Source organism: Theropithecus gelada, chromosome 19, assembly GCF_003255815.1.
Source record: "Theropithecus gelada isolate Dixy chromosome 19, Tgel_1.0, whole genome shotgun sequence".
Taxonomy (NCBI): domain Eukaryota; kingdom Metazoa; phylum Chordata; class Mammalia; order Primates; family Cercopithecidae; genus Theropithecus; species Theropithecus gelada.
In genome coordinates this window covers 47,006,708-47,025,023 of record NC_037687.1, presented here as the reverse complement: position 1 = coordinate 47,025,023, position 18,316 = coordinate 47,006,708, and the positions used below count along the sequence as shown (strand labels likewise).

Genomic DNA, 18,316 nt, shown 5'->3' with positions numbered 1-18,316 from the left:
GGATTTTGTTATCTTCCTTTAACGAGTACTGGTTTCTTTTCCTTCCTCCCTTCCTTCCTTCCTCCCTCCTCTCTCTCTCTCTCTCTCTCTCTCTCTCTCTCTCTCTCTCTCTCTCTCTCTTTCTTTTAGCTCCTAAGTTGCTTGTGGATCCCCTTCATGCTTCCGAGGCTTGTTTTTTCACCCTGGTCATGGTAAGTCTGTAGTAACCTTTCCTAAAAAGCTCTTTGAGCCATACCTCTCAGGCATGGCCCTCTTGTGCTCTTGACTCAATGCAAGGTCTCTCCATTGTGGCTGGGCAGAACTTGAAGGTTCCCAGTGCTGTGTGAGCTCTGGGAACCATGCAGCTCACAGCTCCCTATTCTTATTTTCTGCCCAGTCTCTTGGAGTCTCATCCTACACATGTGCAGGGTGGTATTCCACAAGACTCCAAGGAGCCCATGTAGATTTATATAAGTAGCTCTTTCTCTCCAGGACTCCCTTGTTTCCAGTACTCTTGCCATACAAATTCCAGTCTCCTCAGCTTCCCCAGACTCTCATCTCTGTTGAACTCAGGGAAGGGCTCAGCTCCAGCCCTTCTTCCCTGCTCTGTGATCTGAGACTGCCTCCTGACAGAAAGCAGATCACAGGCTCATCTATTTATCCTGTTGCTCTTGAGGGTCATAGGCCGGTACTGCCGGCTGTTTGACATCTGTAAACATTTGCATTACATATTCTGTCTGGTTTTCTATTTGTTTACAGCAGGAGGGAAAATCCGGTACAGAATCAATGGCCTGGACAAAATAATTGTTTATTTCACAAAAGCTTTCCAACGTGAACACCTTAGTATCTAGGTAATTACTCACTCACTCTGCAAACGTTGGCAACTCGCTAAATCATTATGGACACTGCAACGCAACCCTTGTTTTCAAGGATTATACGACCTAGTAACAGAAATAAATACCACTAACACAAATGAACATGATATACAAAAATAGTATACGGTAGAATGCTATAAGTGCCTTAAGAGTGATTACAAACAAAAGTCTGCAATTGTTTAAAAGAGACAGAGGGCCAGGCATGGTGGCTCATGCCTGTAATCCCAGCACTTTGGGAGGCTGGGGAGGGTGGATCATTTGAGGTCAGGAGTTCGAGACCAACCTGGCCAACATGGTGAAACCCTATCTCTACTAAAAATACAAAAATTAGCTGGGTGCGGTGGAACACGCCTGTAATCCCAGCCACTCAGGAGGCTGAGAAACAAGAATCACTTGAACCCAGGAGGTAGAGGTTGCACTGAGCTGAGATCATGCTGCTGCACTCCAGCCTGGGCGACAGAGACTGTGTCTGAAAAAAAAAAAAAAAAAAAAAAGACAGAGATCAATCACTTCTGGCTGGGTTGATCCGGGAAGATTGTCAGGGAGAACGTGGCATTTGCACGAGGCAGAAGACAACTTGGGAGGAGGCTGTCCCTGGGCCTGTCTACCTGCCCCACGGTCCTGCAGAAGGCCCTGACCTAGCAAGCAGGTTTTGAATTATAGGACCCCAACAACTTTATTTGTTTTTGTTTAAAAGTTAGTATTATGTTAAATGAAAGTCAGTCACACAAAGTCATGTCTTGTATGATTTCATTTCTATGAAATGTTCAGAATTGGCAAATTAATAGAGACATAAAATAGATCAGTGGTTACCAGGGGCTGAGTTGGAGGAAGTGGGCAGCAGGGGAATGTAGGGAGTGATTCCCAACAGGTTTGACACTTCTTTTTTTTTTTTTGAGATGGAGTCTCACTCTCTTTGTCACCCAGGCTGGAGTGCAGAGGCATGATCTCGGCTCACTGCAACCTCTGCCTCCCAGGTTCAAGCGATTCTCCTGCTTCAGCCTCCCAAGTAGCTGGGATTACAAGTGCACATGACCACACCTGGCTAATTTTTTTGTATTTTTAGTATAGATGGAGTTTCACCATGTTGGTCAGGCTGGTCTCGAATGCCTGATTTCAAATGATCCGCCCACCTCAGCCTCCCAAAGTGCTCGGATTACAGATGTGAGCTACCATGCCCAGCTGACATTTCTTGATTTAACAAAAGTGCTCTAAAATTGATTGTGGTGAGGGTTGCATAATTCTGTGACTACAATAAAAACCATTAAATGGTACACTTTTAAAATGGGTATGAATTGGATGCTACATGAATTATATCTCAAAGCTGTTATTAAAAAAAAAAAAAAAGTGAAATGTAAGCCCTCCTTCAAAAAGCAACTCAGAAGCCCATGAGGCCTGAACTCCCAGGAGCTGCAGGAGAACACCGTGTGCCTCCCCGCCCTCTACTCCTGCAAGAGCCCAGCCAGCAGTGCCTCCCTCTCCTGTATCCACAGTGTTGCTCACATCCTCATAGCCCCGAGTTCTGTAAGAGTAAGGACCTGAGCATTGGTTCATCTGGCACTCCTCCCAGCATCTCATGCAGTGACCTGCTCAGTGAGAGTGTGTGGAGTTGGACTCTGCAACTATTCTTAGAACTGAAAACTCTGCTTTCCTTTCCAAGTTCATGCACTGATAACAGCTGCAACTTCCAGGAACGTGACTGAGAAGGGAGCAGCCGACACAGACTTTCATTCTTTTACTTTTGTTATTTTTTTTTTTTAAATTTTCGAGACAGGGTCTTACTCTGTCACCCAGGCTAGAGTGCAGTGGCGTGATCTCAGCTCACTGCACCCTTGACCTCTCATGCTCAAGAGATCCTCTTTTCTCAGCCTCCTGAGTGGTTACAGGCATACGCCACCAGGCTAAGCTAAGTTTTAAAAAGCTTTTATTTGTAGAGACTAGGTCTCGCTATGTCGCACAGGCTGGTCTCAAACTCCAGAGCTCAAGCAATTCTCCAGCCTTAGCCTCTGAAAGTGCTAGGATTACAGGCACGAGCCACCTCGTCCAGCCTCTTTTACTTTGTACGCTTCTGTATCGTCTCAATGTTTTAGTCTTTATTGCCTTTATTATGGGGAAGAAGGGAGGGAAGAAGGCAAAAAATAGAATGGTTCTTAGAAACATTGTGCCTTGGACACAGCTTTTCTTACATCAAATTATAATAAATAAGAACCTCTCAAGATTGGAAATCAATTCAACAGTAAAGGCTAAAAAATCCAAAAAGCTGATTTTCACAATTGGAAACATTACCTCTTCCTTGGACAAATGCCTGAATTTTGTCTGATATCGACTGAGTTCTACATTCAAACGATGGACAGTCATTTTCAATCCATCATTTTCATCCACCAGTTCTTGAGCTTGTTTTCGCAGATAAAGTAATTCAGGTGCAGCAACTAGGGAAAAAAAATTTAACATTATACTATAACAAATAATGTCAGATTTATCCAGATTTTATTTAAATTGCAAATCATTTGCTTTTCCTCCCTCTTTCACTCTCAGAGGCAATGAACTGCGTGTGTGTGTGTCTGTGTGTGTATGTTGTGTCTATGTGTGTGTGTGAATGAATAAAAGTTACAACATTTTTAAACACTGAATAGTTAACATATTGGAAGTTTGTGGAAGTCTTTGCATGTACAATAAAGTAAAATAAAAGTTTCAAGTTGGAAAGGAATAGTCATGTTTCAGATGACATAAAAATATGTGCTTTGAAAAATCATATAGAATACATGGAAAATGTATTACAGCTAATAACCTTCCCACATAATAGCAATGTCCTATTAGAAAACAAAACAGAAAATAGATCCCACAAGGTAACAGCACAAATAATATACAGTGTCTAAAAATAAATGTGCCTAAGATAAGAATTACGCAGGGTCTATATGAAAAAAACTGATACCACCTTACTTAAAGCTATATTATTAGTTTTATATAAATAGAAAAAGGTATAGAGAAAATATTGGTGAATATTTTTATAACTTTAGAGTTAAAAATGACTTAATGCCAAGGGTGTAAGTCATAAAAGAAAAACATTTTATAGATTTAGCCCAATTATCAACAAACTAAGAAAATATTACACCTATGACAAAGGGATAAAATCTTTCATATGTAAGGAGTTCCTGCAAATCAATAAAAAGAAGTCAAGTGTCTCAATGTAAAGTGGGCAACTTGGCCATGCATAGTGGCTCATACCTATAATCCCAGCCCTTTGAGCAGCTAAGGAGGAAAAATCCTTGAGGTCAGGAGTTTGAGACCAGCCTGGGCAACACAATGAGGCCTCATTGCTATAAAAAAAAAAAAAGCTTAGCCAGGCATGATGGCATTCACCATCAGGAGGCTGAGGTGGGAGGATCACTTGAGCCCAGGAGTTCAAGGTTATAGTGAGCTCTGATCACTCCACTGTAGTCCAACCTGGGTGAAAAGAGTGGGATGCTGTCTCTAAAAAATAAATAAATAAAGTGGATAGCTTTACGAAAGAAAAAGAAAATGACGTGCAAAGATATGAAAAAATATTCAGGTTCATCAATAATAAAAGAAATACAAATTAAATACTATTTCTTTTTTTAACCTATCAAATTAGCAAGGAAAATATAATCATTGATAAGTTTATGGTAAAGGAGGAATTTTTATATGCTTTTCTTGCAGATAAAAACTGAAGTGAAATATATGTAAGCTAAGCATCAAGTTCCAAAAGAAGTATTGGAATTTCTTTGTTTTATTTTTGTAAATTCAGCTTCTTTCCAACCTGAGGAATTTCTTTAGTGTAATAATGATATAGCAGATGAAATCAAATCTCAACAAACGTAAAGATAGTAACAAAAAAACCTGAAATATTACAGCATAAATTACCAACACAAATATCAACAAATATCATGACATAAAATATTAACTCTCAAAATAATTGAGTGAAGTCCTGCTCATTCCTCTAATAAAGGCACTGTCCATCCCCACCTTCCTGTGACGACGCCTTCTCAGCCTCTTTGAGTTTTCTCTTCTCTTTTTCCATTCCCTTAAGTTTTAACTGTAGTTCTTTCATTGCTTGTTTCACTGTGTTTAGTTTAAGGGTAAGGCTTTGATTCGTATTGTTTAGGTGCATATTTTCTTCTTTTAACGCCTCAAACTTTTCTCTGGCTATTTCTGTATATCTTTGACGTGCTCTACCAGTTATATCTGAAAAGGTTCAGGGGAAAAGTTTTAAAATGTTAATTGATGTTGACAATGTTATATCAAAATCACCTGACTTTGTTCCAAAAACCACAGCAGGCCTGGTGCCATGTTCTTTGGTCCCTGGGAAGGGAGTGGCTTGTACAGGAAAGAGTAAGTGGCCTGGTGAGGTCGCAGCGGGTGGCAGGAAGAGAAGTACTGAGGGGAGGCCAGAGAGGGAGGCCAGAGCTGCAGATTGTGATGTGATGGTAGGTTCATCGTGCAGGGCAGCAGGAGCCAGCAGGGCTTTTAGGCAGAGGTGTGAGAAGGAAGAGGCTCTGCTCTCGGGTGAATTCCTCAGGCCAGCAGGGAAGAAGGCAGGTTAGGATGAGGCCCAGCCCAACAGCCAAGGGGCAGCACTAGAGTAGGGACAGAAAGAAAGTGACACGTGAGAGCAGGACTTAGGGGCTGGTGGCTGGCTGGGTGCGGGCAGTGAGAGAGAAGCAGACCCAGGATGACCGCCCAGGTCTGTGTCTGGCAGATGCTCCCCCAGATGAGGAGCACACTGTGAAGAGCAGGTGGGGTCGGAAGACGAGGGGAGGCAGGCTCGGGTTGGGACACAGGCCCAGAGTCCCACGGGCAGCCTCTGCTGGGGAGACTGATGAGTCGCTGGCCTGTGGGAAGCACCTGAAGGCACCAGGGTGAGGAGAAAACAGAGGTCACATAGGACCTTAAGAAGGAACAGCAAGAAAATAGGGTGGAAACCAGTGCTGTTCCACAGGGAGATGTGCTCCGAGAGGTCACAGGAGGTGAGGCTCCCATGGGCCCCTGGCCAGCGTACCTCCCAGGGGAGGGAGAGGCAGAAGCAGAGTTTCCACACAGGCAAGGGCAGGATGGCTGGTGGCTCCAGAGAGCCTGGCCCGACCCCTGACACACACACATCCAATCCCTAACATGCGAGAGGTGAGGCTCAGAAATGGGAAACTCCACAGCTGCACGGAAACAAGGGAACCCTGAGAAATCCCAGAGAGAAAACAGTTGAGATGAGACTGAAGATGGACGCCGCAGCCTGAAATGTGCCAAGAGAGGGCAGCTAGAAAATGGGGGGTGGCTCCAGGGATATGCCTTGCCCTGGTAGGAGTGGAGACACAAAGTGGCCTAGAAAGAGCCAATGAGGTTAGGCCTGGTGGCTCACATCTGCAATCCCAGCACTTTGGGAAGCTGAGGTAGGAAGATTGCTTGAGGCCAGGAGTTCGAGACCAGCCTGAGCAACATAGCAAGACCCCATCTCTACAAAAATCAATCAATCAATAAAATTATACTTAAAAAGCAGCAGCTTGAAACAGCTGATGAGCTGTCGAGTTAGATAACCACAGTGGCAATAGCAAGGGGTTAACCCACCCAACCCAGGCAGCAACAGCAGAAATGTGTGCCCCTCCTCAGGCAGAACACACAGGCCCTGAGGGCAGAGAGGCAGGGCAGGCCAGGGGGCTGGAGAAAGCCAGGAGGAAGAGGGGTCCCCACGGATCCCAGCTGGCCTCACATCCTGCCCATCCGCATCAGTTGCTGGAGGCAGCAGTCGGTACAGCCTGGCAGCCTGCTGGCTCACTCTCTCCGGGCAGGGTGCAGTAAACAGAGGTAGCATCCCCATGCGGGCCACAGGGAATCTCAGGGACCCCAACAGGCATCAAACAGCAGAGCCAGAGAAGCATCAATGGCAAGTGAGAGGAGAAGGGGTGCAACACAAACCCTAAGACTGGATGCGCACAATTATGACTTTCAGAGATCATGGACGTTAGTGTCTTACAGAAATCATGGACGTTAATATTTGATCAACAGCATAAACTGAAAGGATGGGCTGAGCCGCAGCATACACATCATGAAGAAGGAATGCAGGGAGCAGAAGTTAGAGCCCCAGCAATCGCCCAGAATACAGCATTGAAAATGCTGAGATTGAAAGGGTGCAAATAAACTCAATCTGACACAGAGGAGACTTAAAACAGGATTTTCAGAGCAGTGACGCTGATGGCAGCAGCGGCCCATCCAGAGTGGCCGCCGCACAGACTAGCTAGAGCAGGGAGGCGTGGCCCAAGCCTCTTGCTCCATGGAGCAGGCAGGAGCCCCCGCTCCCTGGATGCCGCTGCAGCTGCCCAAGTCCGGCTGCAGACCCGAGAATCTGTGTTCTTGGGGGCCCAAGAAGGCTCCCCCGCCCCAGCCCCCATAGGCTCGGAAGTGCCTGATCCCACTACCTGGCTTCACCGCCCCTTCTGAGTTGGCAGGGCAGGAGCTCCCGGGGTGCTGCTACAGTCGCCCTCCCAGGTGCGGGACCTGGGTGTCTCTGCAGTCTGCACCCTCCGGGGCCTGAGAAGGCTCCCGTGTCCCCGCAGGCTCACGGGTGTTTGCTCGGGCTGCCTGGCCTCTCTCTGCTCCCGGCGCCTGCTCCACTCTCAGAGCGGGGTTGGAGTGGGGTTAAGGCCAAGCCTGGGCACTGTCACAGCCTGGCCGGAAGTGTGCACACTTAGGGCAGCACGGACACGACAGCACCCTGCCGCCTCAGCCCCCTCCAGACTTTGGGCACCCGTGAGCGCAGGAGGGAAAGACAAGGGGGTGGGGGGTGAGGGTGGCTCTGCACTGGCCTGCAGGTGCCCCTTGGTGCGAACAGCCTGGGTGCCATGAACTGGGCAGCAGGAGGCAGGCAGGCTCCTGGGCAGAAGTGGGCAGGTCCACGGTGAGTCCCCACCTTCAGGTCGGGGAGGGCCTGAAGGCTGGGGACCGGTTGCCCATCCTGTGGGACCATAGTAGGAACTTGTGGTGCCTTTTCCAGGCCCACCCATGGCCACCCATGGACCCACTGGTGCTCACTCCCTCCCTTCTGAGGCCCATAAAAGCCCTGGACTTAGCCAGAGCAGAGCAGATGGGATGACCAGCTGCAGAGAGGAGTTACCCTCTCTGCTGATAGCTGGAGACATCAGAGGACCAGCAGCAGAGAGAAGCAACCTACTCCAGGGCCTCCTCCTCTAGGAGCTGGTCAGAATAACCAGCTGCAGAGAACAACCCTCTCCAGGGCTTCCTCTTTGCTGAGAGCTGCAGAGACAGTCGAATGACCCGCCTTCAGAGAGGAGCCACAGACTCCAGGGCCTCCTCTCTGCTGAGAGCTGAACGCTTGACGGGACGACCTGCCTCCAGAGAGAAGCTACCCACTGCGGGTCTCCTCTGAACTGTCCTAACACTCAGTAAAGCTCCTCTTCGTCTTGCTCACCCTCCACTTGTCTGCTTACCTCATTCTTCCTGGATGCAGGACAAGAACTCAGGCAAAGGCACACTGGCACCATAGACATTTCTGGCCAGAAAAGCGACACCCCAGAGATCTTGTAACAAGGTGGGACCTAACAGCAGAAATTATAACTTCCATTTTGGAAGCCACTGAAGCTCCCCAAACTGTTCAGTGGGGTGTAACCCATAAAGCATCACTGGACCTCTCCCTCTGCCTTCAGCCTCAGAGCAGAGCCCATAACTGCACCTGCCTGACCAGCATGGATCCCAGTACATCATGGGTCCACTCCTCCCACCGGGATCCCGGCACATCCCACAGGTCCTCCTTCCACCCCCAGGATTCCATTACATCCCACAGGTCCACCTCCCGTCCCCCAGGATCCCAGCATATCCCACAGGTCCACGTCCCCCCAGGTGTAACCCCCAGCCTCCCAGGATCCAAGCACATCCTGTATGGACACACGTCCACTACCCAGTGTTTGCACCCTCTCTTTTGAGGCAAGGATGAAAGTTCAACAACTAATACAAGAAAAAGAAAACGTAATCTTTATTTTCAGATAAAATTAATCTGGATATTCTCCAAAACAACAAGCTTTTCAATCATAATATAATTCAAAAGGCAAATACCTGGGGAGGGTGGAGGTTTCTCACGTAATGGAGGTTTTTCATCCTAGGAAAGAAAGAACGTAAGTGCAGAGCATTAGTATTTTATAAAGTGGACACAGGCAGCTAGGTCATTAGACAGCAGGTATATAAGCATGCTTTATTTCCTTCATTTGGACTCTTGTTCTTTGTTTTAGCTTTCAAAACTTTAATATCTACTATTTCTTTTTTTCCTTTTTTAAGACAGGGTCTTACTCTGTCACCCAGGCTGGGGTGCATTGGTGTGATCACAGCTCATTGCAGCCTCCAACTCCTAGGCTCATGCAATCCTCCTACCTCAGCCTTCCAAGTAGCTGGGATTACACATGGGCCATCAGAGCTAATTTTTTTTTTTTTTTTTTTAGAGATGGGGTCTCATTTATGTTGCCCAGGTTGGCCTTGAGCTCTTCAGCTCAAGGGATCCTCCTACCTTGGCCTCCCAACATGCTGGGATTACACTGTTTCTTATACCTGAATCTTAGACCTTAAATGTCTTCCCCTCTGGTGCGCTCTCTGAGGCTGTAAAGGAAGTCCTTCCTGAGCTTTCTTCCTGCCTTTCTGTGCTGAGTTCAGTGACTGTCTTTACAGGTAGATCCTGTGAGTAGCGGGCTGGGGGCTCACGTTTAAAAGCATGTGCTAGGTAGGGCTGCGAGTGCTGAGCGGAGATGCCCTCAGAAAACTCCAGCCAGGCCTCTTCTCACTGGGATGGGCAAAAAGGACCCCACCAACTGCAGGGAAGCACATTTGCAAAATGCTGAGAAAGGAACATTAACAAGATATTGCTTCGCAACCCCAAACCCAGAGGAAAGGGAAGGCTGTGAACTTTTGTTAATTTTTGCTTACATGCTGGTGTGATATTAAGTTTCTAATTTCTGCTGACGAAGTAGACAAGGTTATAAATTAACTCTCCAGAGAAATGTTTAATTTTTAAGTTCCTATGACATCGCACAATGAAAAACTTACGTTAGAACTATTTCCATGTTTGCAAATTAGTTATTAAAATTCTCAGGCCAGGCTAGGCGCGGTGGCTCATACCTGTAATCCCAGCACTTTAGGAGCCCGAGGCAGGTGGGATCACCTGAGGTTAGGAGTCCGAGACCAGACTGGCCAACATGGTGAAATCCCATCTCCATTAAAAATACAAAAATTGGCTGGGCACAGTGGCTCACGCCACGCCTGTAATCCCAGCACTTTGGGAGGGCAAGGCGGGTGGACCACGAGGTCAGGAAATCGAGACTATTTTGGCTAACACGGTGAAACCCCATCTCTACTAAAAACACAAAAAATAAAAAAAATAAAAATTAGCCAGGCATGGTGGTGGGCGCCTGTAGTGCCAGCTACTCGGGAGGCTGAGACAGGAAAATGGCATGAACCTGGGAGACGGAGCTTGCAGCGAGCCGAGATCACGCCACTGCACTCCAGCCTGGGTGACAGAGCAGGACTCTGTTTAAAAAAAAAAAAAAATTAGCTGGGCGTGGTGGCATGCACCTGTGATCCTAGCTACTTGGGAGGCTGAGGCAGGAGAATCACTTGAATCCAGGAGGCGAAGGTTGCAGTGAACCGAGACTGCGCCACTGCACTCCAGCCTGGGTGACAGAGCAAGACTTCATTTCAAACAAAAAAATCTCAGGCTAGGCACATCACATCATGCCTGCAATCCCAGTGCCTTTGGGAGGCCAAGGCAGGAGGATCGCTTGAGCCCAACAGCTTGAGACCATCCTGGGCAACATAACAAGAAGCCAACTCTAAAAAAAATTTTTTTTTAATTAGCCAGGAGTGGTGGCATGTGCCTGTAGTCCCAGCTACTCAGGAGACTGAGGCAAAAGGATCACTTGATCCCAGGAGACTGAGGCTACAGTGAGCTATGATCACACTACTGCACTCCAGTCCGGGTCACGGAGGGAAATCCTGTCTCAAAAAATCATTTTTACAAAAGATAAAATTGTGTATTCATTATACATTCATTTTAATTATAAAATATTTCTAACACTTTAATACATTACTTTCATCATTAAACTATGGAAAATATCAATTTCCTCATGTTTTAAAAGTATTTAAGGCCAGGTACAGTGGCTCACACCTGTAATCCCAGCACTCTGGGAGGTTGAGGTGGGCGGATCACTTGAGCTCAGGAGTTTGAGACCAGCCTGGGCAACATGGGGAAACCCTGTCTTTACCAAAAATACAAAAAATTAGCTGGGTGTGGTGGCATGCGTCTGTGATCCCAGTTACTCGAGAGACAGGGGGGAGGATCGCTTGAGCCTGGAAGACGGAGTCCACAGTGAGCTGAGATTGCACCACTGCACTCCAGCCTGGGCGACAGTGAGAGCTCCTTCTCAAAAACAAAAAAAAAAAAAAAGAAAAGAAAAAAAGCATTTAAAAGAAATATTCGACAGGAAAGAACTCTTAAGGGAAGATTTATTTTTTACCCCAAAATCACCAAAGTTGTTGAAAATTTATGATGAAAACTACATTGAGAAAATCAGTTTTTTAAAAAATGATCTTACCTTTAAATTCAGAACAGAGTATTTACCATCTGATGAAAAACAAAAGACAGAGAAACTTTTAAAGTAGATAATGAAATACGACAACTCAGAAAAGTATGATCACAGAAATTCACCTTCCACAGAGGAGCTCGACAAGGCCTGGAAGAGGGATAAAATTCATAGGGTCACAGGGCAAATGGGTCCCAGAGCCAGGCAGGGACCTGACTCTAAATTGTCATCTTTCTCCCATACCCATTCCTGAGCACATCCGTGGCTCACATGGCTGCAGAACCAAAGCCAAACTCTTCAGTGTCTCCAAGCCCTTCCCATGCCAGGCTCCTCCTCTCCTTCCAACACCCCTCCCCGCCACTGTCCACACATCTTCCCGTGCCGGGTTCCTCCTCTCCTTCCAATACCCCTTTCCGCCACTTTCCACACATCTTCCCATGCCGGGCTCCTCCTCTCCTTCCAACACCCCTCCCCGCCACTGTCCACACATCTTGCCGACCACACCCTGGATGGGCCACCCTCCCTAAATGCAGCATCCAACCTGTCAGAAGAATAGTTTTTCTTTGAAGCAAACTGTCTCAACGATAGAGAGGAAAATAAATCTCGCCCAGTTACTCATCTTCCATACATCTGTAATCCAGGTACCCTAGGAAGCAGGTGATCTTACACCCCAGTTTGCCTGTACACATTCATGCTGTGAAAAGTTGGACATCGAGTTGCTGTTTTTTGAGACGGAGTCTCACTCTGTCCCTCAGGTGGAGTACAGCGGTGCAATCTCGGCTCACTGCAACCTCTGCCTCCTAGGTTCAAACGATTCTCCTGCCTCAGCCTCCCAATTAGCTGGGATTACAGGCATGGACCACGATGCCCAGCTAATTTTTGTATTTTTAGTAGAGACGGGGTTCCCCCATGTTGGCCAGGCTGGTCTTGAACTCCTGACCTCAGATGATCCACCCGCCTTGGCTTCCTTTGGATTACAGGCGTGAGCCACTGTGCCTGACCCTGAGTTGCTTTTAACTTTCTACTATTAATTTGCAGAGCAGAAATAACTGACTGAAAATAAACTAGAAACACATGCAAAAAACAGGGGGAAGAACCCTACAGAATTCAGACAACAGAAGAAAATGCTAGAGATACATACAAGATTCTAAATATACTTCTTGGTTGGGCGCAGTGGCTCACGCCTGTAATCCCAGCACTCTGGGAGACTGAGGTGGGTGGATCACTTGAGGTCAGGAGTTTGGGACTAGCCTGGCCAACATGGTAAACCCCATCTCTACTAAAAACACAAAAATTAGCTGGGTGTGGTGGTGCTTGCCTGTAATCCTAGCTACTTGGGAGGCTGAGGCAGGAGAAATTCTTGAGCTTGGGAGGCAGAGGTTACAGTGAGCCAAGACTGTACCATGACACTCTAGTCTGGGCAGCAGAGCAAGACATCATCTCTAAATAAATAAATAAACAAACAAACAAATCTACTTCCTGATATATTCAAAATACCAATACTTAAACAACACATTTTTGGCCAAAGTCATCTTTTTTTTTTTTTTTTGAGGTGGAGTCTCGCTCTGTCGCCCAGGCTGGAGTGCAGTGGCGCGATCTCGGCTCACTGCAAGCTCCGCCTCCCGGGTTTACGCCATTTTCCTGCCTCAGCCTCCCTTGTAGCTGGGACTACAGGCGCCGCCACCACGCCCGGCTAGTTTTTTTGTATTTTTAGTACAGACGGGGTTTCACTGTGTTAGCCAGGATGGTCTCGATCTCCTGACCTCGTGATCCGCCCGTCTCGGCCTCCCAAAGTGCTGGGATTACAGGCTTGAGCCACCGCGCCCGGCCCAAAGTCATCTTGATCAGCTGTTTTTAACCAAACTGCTTTCAGTCAAACATTCAGGGGCAGCCTGGACTGCTCTCCTACTTGGACACCTACTTGGACACCAGGAGTTTGAGAGCAGTCTGGGCAACAGAGCAAAACCCTGTCTCTACAAAAAATAGAAAATTAGCCAGGTGTGGTGGAACGCACCTGCAGTCCCAGCTACTCAGGAGGCTGAGCAGCCTGGACTGCTCTCCTACTTGGATCCTACCCTATCCTTCTGAGTTCAGCCTGATGAACCCTCCTCCCCCTACCACCTTCCCTAACTGGCAGACAACAACCTCTACTGCCCACCTTAGCACCCCACACTACGATTTGCAATCTGCACCTCCTCCTCTGCAGCTGGGATGCGAGGGGAAAGGCCTGTGGCTCTGTCATCTCTGACACATGGCCGGCACTGAACCAGTTTCCAATAAGCAAATGTTTAAAGTGATACAACAAGAAAAAAATTATATTTTTAATAACACCTTTACAATAGTCTTGATTTGGTATCCCACAATGCTACCTCAGATCTGACTGCTTTCGTATTTAATGGAGTCTTCTATACCCTCCTTAAATTCTTCATAAAATAAAATTGCAGGAGCAGGGAGTTACATGAAATAGAATGGCAAAAGGTTGACAGCTGGCTGGCCACACTGGCACATGCTTGTAGCCCCAGCACTTTGGGAGGCCGAGGCAGGCGGATTGGTTCAGCCCAGGAGTTTGAGACCAGCCTGGGCAACAGAGCAAAACTCCGTCTCTACAAAAAATACCAAATTAGCCAGGTGTGGAATGCACCTGTAGTCCCAGCTGCTTGGGAGGCTGAGGCAGGAGAATCATTCGAGCCTGGGAGGCAGAGGTTACAGTGAGCTGAGATCACACCACCGCACTCCAGCCTGGGTGACAGAGAGTGACCCTGCCTCAAAAAAATAAGAAAATTGTTGACAGCTATAGAAGCGGGGAGATGCATAGATGGATATGTGGGAGTTCATTTTACTTGTCTCTCTACTTTTGTACATGTTAAAAATGATCACAATAAAAAGTTTTTCAAGGGCAATTCAATTTTCCCAAAGGAACTCATGCTATTTTATCTTAGTCATCAACTTTTCAGAAAAAGAATCCGATAAAGATTAAACTTACAATTTACAGCATCCCAAATTCACATTGGTATTTAATGTACATTTAATGTATACGCAGTTCACTCGGTTCTGTGAATCTATTTTGTGTCCCGTTTTCTTATTTATCATTTCTCAAACAGATTTCCAGAGTCCTCACCCTCCTCATTTCTATTACCTATAAGGGTGAGGGGGGTACACATAAAATAACAGCAAAGGGCTTCAATACTGGGCGTACTCCTACTGTGTACAAGTGTACAGAGTCCTCACCCTCCTCATTTCTATTACCTATAAGGGTGAGGGGGGGACACATAAAATAACGGCAAAGGGCTTCAATACTGGGCGTACTCCTACTGTGTACAAGGTGTCATGCTGAGTACTATCCCAGTTTTTTTTTTTTTTTATACAGGGTCTCACTCTGTCACCCAGGCTAGAGTGCAGTGGTGGAAACTGCACCGCAGCCTCAACCTGTTAGGCTCAAGCAGTCTTCCTGCCTCAGCCTCCAGCTGCCGGGTGCAAACGATCTTCCTGCCTCAGCCTCCAGCTGCCAGGCTCAAGCGATCTTCCTGCCTCAGCCTCCAGCTGCCAGGCTCAAGCGATCTTCCTGCCTCAGCCTCCAGAGTAGCTGGGACTACAGGTGCGTGACATTATGCTGGCTAATTTTTAAAATTTTTGTAGAAACAGTGTCTCCCTATGTTGCCCAGGCTGGTCTCAAACTCCTGAGCTCAAGCAATCCTCCTGCTTTAGCCTCCTCAAGTGCTGGGATCACAGGCCTGAGCCACTGTGCCTGGCCCTATTCCAATCTCTATAGAAAGAAAATTCACATGACATGAACACATTCTTGCTGTCAAAAATTTTAATGATACAGATAAATCAAAATTCACCCATGAACATAATCCCTCAAAACCTTCCCCTCTCCAGAGGTAACTATGGTGATCAACTGGGTATGGTTCTTTTCAGATATATTTGAGCATATAAGGATGCAGTGGTTCATGCCTGTAATCCCAACACTGTGGGAGGCCGAGGTGGGAGGATGGTTCAAGCCCAGGAGGTAGAGGCTACAGTGAGTTATGATCACACCACTGTACTCCAGCCTGGGTGGCAGAGCAAGATCCTGTCTCAAAAAAAAGAGTCAAAGCCCACAACTTCCCCACGTTTCACATGCCTACATATAAGAGACATTAGGCAGTGGGGAGGGAGAGTAGCTTGTACACAGGTCCAGTGGCAGGAAGGAACACCACAGAGCTGAGGAAATAAAAGACCAGCAGAGTAGCTGGAGAGCAGTCAGCAGGGGCCAGGGCTGACAGGCCATGCAGGTGGTAGGAAACCATGGAAGAGACCCAATTCAAAAGGGTCTGCGGTACGTGAGGGTGTGAGGGGATGCATGTGGGGGTCCACGGACATGCAAGGGGACACTACCAGCTTTATGCTTTGAAAAGATGGCTCTGGGCCAGATGAGGTGTCTCATGCCTGTAATCCCAGCACTTTGGGAGACCAAGGCAGGTTGAATGTTTGAGCCCAGGAGTTCAAGGACAGCCTGGGCAACATAGTGAAACCCTGTGTCTAACAAAATACAAAAATTAGCCAGCCATGATGATGCACACCTGTAGTCCCAGCTATTCAGGAGGCTGAGGTGGGAGGACCAATTGAACTCAGGTTGAGGTTGCAGTGAGCCGTGATCATACCACTGTACTCCAGCCTGGGCAACAGAGTGAGACCTTGTTGAAAAAAAAAAAGACTGTTCTGGCTGAGGGGATGGATGAATGAAGTTAAACGGTTACATGGCATAGAAGCTGGGAGAGGAAACCTGGGCGCAGCACACAATGAATGATATCAAACTGGGGAGCAGGCTGTGAGTACTTCGAAGAGTCAAGGGCCTAGACAGAGGAGATGACGGGGTGGGGGGTGGGGCGCCCAGGAAGGCGGGAGGAAACAAGATGCCCCGAGCCCAGGGAGAAGGCATGTTAACCACGTGGTATGCTACTGAGACGTCATCAGAAGCAGCTAGAAAACCACCCAGCGCACTTAACTACACGAAGGTCTCTGGTCCAGTGGCGCGACGGAGAGGGAAGCCCACCTGGAGAGGTTTGAGGAGACGTGGAGAGGGAGAAGGCCTGGAGAGGTGTACCACTGGACAAAGCGGGCTGTTGAGGAGGAGAAGGAGGAAGTACTAGCAAGAGGGGACTGTGGGATCAAATAAGGGTCTGCAAAGAATCTAGGGAAGGGGAACAGCGTCCACGAGCATGAATTTGGCAGTTCTGACCAAGGGCACGAGGGCCTTGCCCAAAGTGTGTTTGGTCTTTTTGGCAGGGGTCTCGCTAGAGTGCAGAGCGATGCATCAGGTGACCAAAGCTTCAGGCTTTAGACACTAATCATCACTAGCACTGATGGAAGCCACTGCGCTTCACATGCATCACTTCATTTATGAGAGAGACACTCTCAGATTGAGAAGATGAGGTAAGTAACTTAGCCACGCCTGGAAATGACAGTCAAAGACCAAACCACCAAAAGCCAGGGCTCCTCACGTGTTGTCCAAGGATCATCCACATCAGACTCCTCTGTGTACTTGTGAAAAGTACAGACCCTTCCAGACCAGTCTGACCAACACAGAGAAACCCCATCTCTACTAAAATACAAAATGAGCTGGGCGTGGTGGCACATGCCTGTAATCCCAGCTACTCAGGAGGCTGAGGCAGGAGAATGGCTTGAATCCAGGAGGCGGAGGTTGTGGTGAGCCAAGATTGCACCATTGCACTCCAGCCTGGGCAACAAGAGCAAAACTCCGTTTCAAAAAAAAAAAGTACAGAGCCTTGGGCCTAGCCCTGAGCCACTAAATTAGAGTTTGGGGTTTGGGGTTTTTCAGAAGTATGCAGGGGCTTTTAGTGCCCACCACAAACCAGGCATCACTGCAGAAGCTGCAATCCCTCCCAACCAACACCTGTGTACCAAGTGCACATTCCCAAGTATGTGGGTGGCCACTGCGTCTCATCTCCAAACCGACCTTCATGGCCGGCTCATGTTACTGCAGCATTTCCACCCAGCCAGTTGGCACCAAGGAAGGCTTCCTCTGTAGGGGGCGCTGGAGAGACACTGGAGGAGCCGGGACTTTGCTTTCCTATTCCAGCTTCCTCTGGCTCTTCCTTCCATGCATTAATTTCTTTTTTTAATTTCTGTTTTTTAGAGTCCGAGGGTCTCACTATATTACCCAGACTGGATTCGAACTCCCAGGCTCAAGTAATCGTCCTGCCTTGGCCTCCCAAGTAGCTGAGATTACAAGTGGGATTACATGGGCAGATCCTTTCTTTTTAATTTTTTGGGTGGCCAGCAACATGCAGTACCTCCCCATGGTGGCTTCTCCTGGCCCCCTGTCCCAGTGAGTTTCATTACAGCAGCCCCTCAGCAAACTTCCTGGCCATCCAGCAGGCCACAGCTACGTCCTCTCCAGGAAGGTGTGGATCTTGGTTCTGGCTGAGGCTCCTCCAGAGCTGCTTGCTCCTGAAGGCTGACTTTGCGTCAGCCCTAGGGACAGTGGCTGCCCCCTTGAGCTGCTACTCCTGAATTCTTGAGTATTCTCTTTTACTCCTTAGTAGGCAATCTGTTATTATTATATTTTTTTTTAGGGACAGGGTCTCACTGTGTCACCTAGGCTGGAGTGCAGTTGCACTATCACATCTCACTGCAGCCTTGACCTCCTTCCTTGGCTCAAGTGATCCTCCCATCTCAGCCTCCTGCATAGCTGGGATTACAGGTGTGAGCCACCACGCCTAGCTCCCAAACCTGTTAAAATTAATAATTCTTTATAGTAAATTTTCCCTCTTCAAGTCACTGTGTGTGTTCTGACTCCTGATTGGACCTTGACTGATATATGCTACATCAGGCCACACAATGCAGATGTTAGACAAGGCAGGAGAGAACCAA

The 18,316-nt window shown here is 47.6% G+C and overlaps 1 protein-coding gene across 1 annotated transcript in view; it reads right to left on the bottom strand.

The window, feature by feature from the left end:
* Window positions 1–18,316, bottom strand: part of CEP89 (centrosomal protein 89) — a 95,330-nt gene that overhangs the window by 49,899 nt on the left and 27,115 nt on the right. Inside the window, exons 6-9 of the mRNA XM_025369167.1 lie at window positions 11,453–11,481; window positions 8,931–8,973; window positions 4,839–5,057; window positions 3,141–3,283 (exon numbers count right to left, since the gene is read on the bottom strand). Coding sequence (XP_025224952.1) covers window positions 3,141–3,283; window positions 4,839–5,057; window positions 8,931–8,973; window positions 11,453–11,481 — 434 coding nt within the window. The remainder of the gene's footprint in view (window positions 1–3,140; window positions 3,284–4,838; window positions 5,058–8,930; window positions 8,974–11,452; window positions 11,482–18,316) is intronic.